The sequence below is a fragment of the Pinus tabuliformis genome, chromosome 3_2 (assembly GCF_031772625.1).
Source record: "Pinus tabuliformis cultivar Carrire ecotype Pingquan chromosome 3_2, CPIR1, whole genome shotgun sequence".
Lineage (NCBI taxonomy): Eukaryota > Viridiplantae > Streptophyta > Pinopsida > Pinales > Pinaceae > Pinus > Pinus tabuliformis.
The window spans coordinates 1,129,769,577-1,129,776,280 of record NC_142302.1 but is presented as its reverse complement, the minus strand read 5'-3'; the positions used below and the strand labels follow the sequence as shown (position 1 = coordinate 1,129,776,280).

General features: G+C 36.5%; 1 protein-coding gene across 1 annotated transcript; it reads left to right on the top strand.

The window, feature by feature from the left end:
• The first annotated feature begins 626 nt into the window (after window positions 1-626).
• LOC149184657 (protein NEN4-like) lies at window positions 627-1,289 on the top strand. The gene has a single exon (XM_089415405.1). The coding sequence runs from the start codon at window positions 627-629 to the stop codon at window positions 1,287-1,289; it is 663 nt and encodes a 220-aa protein (XP_089271531.1).
• The last annotated feature ends 5,415 nt before the right edge of the window (window positions 1,290-6,704 follow it).

The window sequence follows — 6,704 nt, the reverse complement described above, 5'->3', positions numbered from 1 at the left end:
CGGCCCATTCCATTCTTTCTTTTGTTGTTTACCTTATGAAATTTTGCCTCTATTGTTTACTGAAACAAATCACCCAAAAGTTTGTCTCGACGTGCTTTACCCAACCATCTGTGCTAATTCCTCAACTCAGTCTGATGTTGTCCATCGGGCCTCACCATTCGTTGTTTTGCACGTGCTCAACTGACACAATCAAATAGCATGCCCTGCCAACGAATCGAGTTGTTTCGTTTGTGGGTATTACTATTGAATATATATATATATATATATATATATATATATATATATATATATATATATATATTGTAGTGATACACTAGGTTTCCATCACCGGTACGCCATAGTCGTGACACATCGTGGTCGTGACATTGGGGTTAGATTGCACAGTCGGAAGGCTGAAACCAGAAGTTTAAACATGTTGGGCCTCTTGACAACCACCAGACGCTGTCAAGGGAGCCTATGGGGAATCATTACCCAACCAAAGAGTAACTACAACAATTTCTTATGCAAACCACCTTTATGCTCACCTTTCTCTACAGCCACAACTTACCACACCCTAGAAGACTCCCAATCTAACTCCAAATCCTCAAGAAACTTTCTCTGCAACCAAAACTTTATATACAAAGCCCATGCCATGTACGACTCCTAATCTAACTCCAAATCTTCAAGAAACAAATCCTCCTGTTGAGATTGTATTTTTTAATTTAGGTACCACGTTCCCCAAAAAGGGTGAAAAAACCCAATTATGGGATTTTGGTGCAGTGGTGTTGTGTGCTGACACTTTATTAGAGAAAGGTCGTTATGCTATTCGCATTCATCCTTCTTTTGCATTAGAAGACATGCCCAAGAAGATGAGAAATGCAAAATTCAGTACATCACAATCCTTTGCAGAAGTTGCACCCGAGATCTTCAACATTCTTGATGGCAGGATATGGGCAGGTAACAATTTGAAACGTTTCCATGCCCGCTTAATACATGAAGCCTTGCAGAGTACAAGACAGATTCCGCCTGTGGATATTGCGATAATTGACACTCTTATATTGTTCAAAAATTATTTTCCATTGAAAAGCAACAAGCTCTACACAATTGCCAAATACTTGGATTCTGGAATGGAAAAACACAAAAGTTTACCAGATGCGCTACTGACCCTAGAAGTTTTTATGCAAGCTGCAACTGTAGACTTTTTGAGATCCCAAATTCCAGAATTAGCTCATCTGGAAGGTCAATTGGTTAGTAGCTGGCCTTCAAAGACATTAAGAGATGCCTCTTTAACATCGAAGAAAAGCACTTGAAAGTTGAAGCAAAAAGGGGTCAAGATTTGAGAAAGCAGCTTAAACTGAATTTCAAAACAGTATTAATACATCAGTTTTGAGATTAAAGAGATGCAAAGAAGGGAAACTTGGAGGAGCCCATCGGTTTCTGCTTACCGTAATTTACAGTTATGGATTATATGCTGTACATTGCTCCGTGGAATTCTCGTTCATATATGAAAACTATTTTTGCATCAAAATATATATATATATATATATATATATATATATATATATATATATATATATATATATAGATATAATATAAAAAAATCCATAACCCGAGATTCAGATAGTGTTCTAGCAAATTACATATGCCGAGACGACAAACACAAATATGAAGGAATTGTTAGCAATACACCTTTGAGGACAAAGCTTCTAAAGGAAGGGGCTATGTTATGAATATAATTCATAACAAGTAAATAAATAAATCAATGTAAATATTAAATAATTAAATATTGATTATGTTAAATAGTTATTAAGTTAAGTGAAAAGGCATGTCTAAAAGACATGCCCAGTCACAAAAGGACACCTGCTTAGGTATATATATGCGGGTTTTCATTGTAACATTCATCACTTGTACAATTATATATATAATAAATTATTATTAAATACCTCTTGTGTTTTTTTACATTCAAGCCTCCAAGCTATCAGTTTTCATGCTTCAGTAACAATTTTTCTGCTTCACCGTTTAGGTTGAGGCTCCAACTAGGGATAATGGGACCAATTTCCCAATGAAAGGTGATTGAATGAATGTGTAATGCTTAAGTGGAGTGAAATAGATGGATTTGCAGCAATGAATCAAATGGAAAACATAAGCATTAATCTACTCTATAACTCAGGAATGTTTAACATTTATCTAGGTGGATTTCCTTGCTAGGTGTCTTCTCTTCATAGGATCGCCTATTTCTTTAGGATATAAACCTTAAATTTTCCTTTAAATCTGTATGTAATTGAACACATTTTAATTTAGTTGAGAAGGGACATAAGTAGAGAAATGGATCTTGATGTTGATCCTTGAAATTAGACCAAGGAAACAGGTCAAACAAGTAAAGAATGGCCTGATTTAAGAATCAAGCCAAGAGAACCTTTTGAACAGGTGAAGGAGAACTTAATTTAGGAATAAATTTGAATGGAGATAAGGGATCAATTGAGGAATCATGTCCAATATTTGAATTGGGTAAAAGAAACACTATGAATACGTTAAGAAGTGTATGATTTGTTCCTGAAGATGAAAGCATAAGCATGTACAAAAAATTGCAAATGATAAAATGTTAAGGGAATTTTGGCTAAATGTGACGGAACCAACCTTTGAAGTATGTGAAAACTAAGAAAGAAAGACTTGGTTAGGCTTGGTTTCAAACATAACTAGAAACATAAGTCCTTTGGGCTTAACAAAATTGTAAGGAAATGTATGTATTGGTCAACTTTGATGACTCCCTGTATTGAAGTGGGAACAATAATGCAAGAATTGAGTTCATAGCTCCCGAACACATTTTCAAAAATATGTTTACGCTTTTACCTAAATAAGGGAAGGAACATAGAGGGATTGAGATTAGTAGAGCTTTCTACCAGATTTCCTTTCTATTTTTGTCACGACTTCAACCTTTGTCATATAATACAAACTTCTCATAAGCAGCTAGAAGGTATTTCAAATAAGAAAGAATATTTTTGGTTTATTTTCCTTTAAAGTTGTTTGAGACTTGCTTCATCTATCACACATATTGACTTGGAATCAAAATCCAAAATCGAATTTAAATATAACCATAGATTTTAGTTTCAACAAAAAAATAAACAAAAGATGAACCAATCACATTTTATACAGTGATTCAAGTTTCAAAGAGAAGACCTACTTAATTAAAATTAAAATAAATAGTCAAATTTAATTTAAACATAATTTAATCAATCCAAACCAACAATACACATGGATTCAAAATTGAGATAAAACTAGACAAGAGAAAACCCAAGCCTCTATAATCCTCTAATATTTCCATTTTACTTGTACAGTTACTCTATGGCAAAGGATATGCCACAATGGTCATTGTGATCTGCTGGAAAATTTATTTGTATAGTTACCTTGCATAAATACTTCAATTTATCTATTGACCACTTCCTTGTAAAAAATACATTGTCAAACTCAAAAACAGGATCTAGTCAAATCCTTGTAACAATAAGAGAAGAGAGGAGAATGATATATTGAGCCCACACAATGTGGATACTTCAACAGGATGTCACTATCAAATCAGTGATCAATCCATCACCAAGTAGCCCCACTCCATTTACCACCAATCCACTGAAAGTTAATTATGCAGTGGTAGATCAATTTGATGCAAGTTGAGGATAATGCACATAACTATGATCATTTAAAGGTTGAGGAAAGGTGAATTCATCACAGGCAATAGTTGCCAAACACTGACAATTCCATCATCATGGATCTCCATCAATTGCACACCAAATTTTTGTAATTTGATATCGACCAAATGTTTCCAAGAATGAAGTGAGCATGTTGTTGGCATTGATGTGTGTTGCAGTGTTGTAGATGTATGGTTGATTTTCATTGATGTCAACCTGGTTGCTTGGGTTGCAGGTTAGTTGGATATGCATGTGTATGTGTGGTTGCAAATGGTTGAGGTGTTAATGATTGAGGTGATTATGGATGATGTATAGATGGTCCTTGGCATGTCTACTAGCATGGAGCTTGAGGATAGAGCAATGATTGTTGTTGTTGAGTTGGATGATGGTATGATGGTGTGTTGCACTAGCTTAGAGGCCTTCCCATGATGATGGTCTTCATGATCATGTTGTTGCATACAAATGGTGATTGTTGCTTCAGGAGTTAGTGTTGAGGAGCCTTGTTGATTAGGTCTACATGGTGTCCATGTCCTGGATTAGGTCTCTTATGTTGACATGTTGTACCTTAGGCATGGAAAGGATATAATCTTTGTGGATGCTTGTGATGGTTTTGTAGATGTTGGAGGATGTATGACAGGTTCTGGAGTTTCATATTGATGGCAGAGATATTGAGGAATAGTTTGATGGCTCGGGTGCTTAGGTTGGTTGTTGGTTGGCATCCTAGTCAGCCTAGTTTGACTTGTGGTGATGTTGGTGATCTTGTAGTGATTTGTAGGAGTGTTGCAAAGGTGTTAGATACTTCCGTATGTCATATAGAGGCTGGTCAATATCTAGAAGAAGTTGAGGCAAGTTTTTAGCTAATTTTACTGATGTTTGACCTTCCTTAGCCCCATTCACATGCATGATGGGTCAAGGGAGCGGTTGGAGAGCTCTAGTCACATGGAGGCAGGCCCAAGGGAGCGGTTATAGCTCCAGTCACTCACAGGACAATATAAAGGAAGAAACCAAGGGATTTCACGAGTTTTTCTATGTATGCCTCACGTTGCTAAGCCAATTTTGGTGTTGTGGCGATGTTTTTAAACGGGAATTTTTGGCATATGATCGAAAAACGTTTGTGGGCCCTCTAGAAGTTGATCAAGGTTGAAGATATCAAAGGGCTAGTGGAGTTAGTGATTGATTTGGTCAAGAATCCTTCCTCAACCAAATCTAAAGCATGTGAACATATTTGTTGAGTCTTCCATAACTTGTTGCATTTACTGAGTTAATCATCTCAGAAAATGTTAAATAGAAGAAGGCTTTGAGTTCATTTGGTTGCTTATCGTGAGAATGTGAGAGATGTCATTGTGAGAGAATTGTGAGTCAGTGAAGTATGCAGAAGTTTCTCACATATTTTCTGTAAAGACATATTAGAGATTTTTGAGAAGAGATGAGAGATAGAATTGAGAAGAAAATGCAGAATTTGTGTGTTGATTGTGGCAGAAATTTGTGCAACTTGTTGAGTGTTTGAGAGAGGTGTTTGGTGTGTTGAAGCGATGAAGAAAATCCCTTCTCCAGGTGAGATTTATGATTTAGATTTGATGAGCATAATACTAGAGGTAATATTCCTAATGGAAATTTTACAATGATAACAAAGTCATGCAAAGATAATAACACATAATTTTTCAAGAATGCATACACATAAACTAGAAATATCTCCAAATCCACAGTTGGCCAAGATTTTATTAATAATAGTGTCATGGTACAAATGATTTGGAGAAAATGAACATGGGCTTACAAAAGGCAAGTTACAAGCACCAAGTGATGAATACAAGAAATCTCAACAACTATAATAGGAAGCTCCTCTAGAAAATTGCATTGCTGCTCCAAAACTACATTGTTACTTGACTTCACCCCTGGATTTTCCCACTCTAGAGTGCCCAAAAAATTCTATAAAATTAAGAGAGTGCTCCTTGCCGAAAACCCAGAAAAACCTAGAAAGGGTTTGGCCTATCTCCAAGCCAAAGTCGAACCCACAAAATGGTGCAAATTCCCCATCCAACTAGCAATTCACCCTACTATAATAATTAGCATTTTAGGTCCAAATATTGCCCAAAAAATTCTATAAAATTATCTATAAACTCCTCTCAATAAACCCACAAAAACCTAGAAAGGGTTTTGGTTAAATCCACCAATCCCCGGTGACCCCCAATAAGTGCAAATTGCCCAATTTGGCCAGAAAACGCCCCACAAAACTAATACTGCTGAATTAAGCCCAAATCCACCACTGGAAATCTCTCCCAACTTTGGCTAAATTCTCCCCTGAGGAATACCTCCAATCTCTGTCCTTTATCTCTCCTCAACCTCTATTCCTTCAACCCTTGTGCACTTCCAGAAATGTAGAATTTTGGCCCCAAGAATTCTCTAAACTTAACCCAGCTGAAATAACTTGCAATATGCCCAATGGAAACTCTGAATTGAGCTCCCCAAATTGCTTCACTAGGGAGACACTCGAGTTTCTCCGAAATGGGGGTGGAATTCCCACTCGAAAATTCCTTCTCGAAAATTCCTTGTGCTGAACAGCATGGTTGTCTTGGCTAAGCAGCTTAAGAGAACTAATGTTGAATTGTCAAATGATCAAAGATACCAAATGGAGGCCTCTGAACTCTATTTATAATTCCTAGTCATCTCCCTTGGTGGTCTCCACCTTCCACTAATAAAATATTACTCTACCACCATTCTTAATTAAAATAATAATTTCCACTTTTCTCCCACAAAATAATATTTTCTCCTTTTTATTTAATATCACCAAAAATTGGCAAAACTCCTTAGTGAATTTTGCACTCACAAAAATTGGGAACATTACAGTCCTCCCCACCAAAAATTGCTTGTCCTCAAGTATTATCCTGTTGCTCCAAACGTTTTCCTAGCCAATCCCAGGGTCCCAAATGTGCCACCAAACCACTCCTCGTTGTTAAACATCCTGCCATACTAGTGACGATCCCCATGTCAACAGTGAATCACTAGATTCCAATGGAATAGTTGAATTATCTCCCCCTGTAGAAAGAA

What these genes read in the sequence shown, in the direction of transcription:
- LOC149184657 (XM_089415405.1), top strand. Translation starts at nt 627, where the DNA reads ATGCCATGTACGACTCCTAATCTAACTCCAAATCTTCAAGAAACAAAT.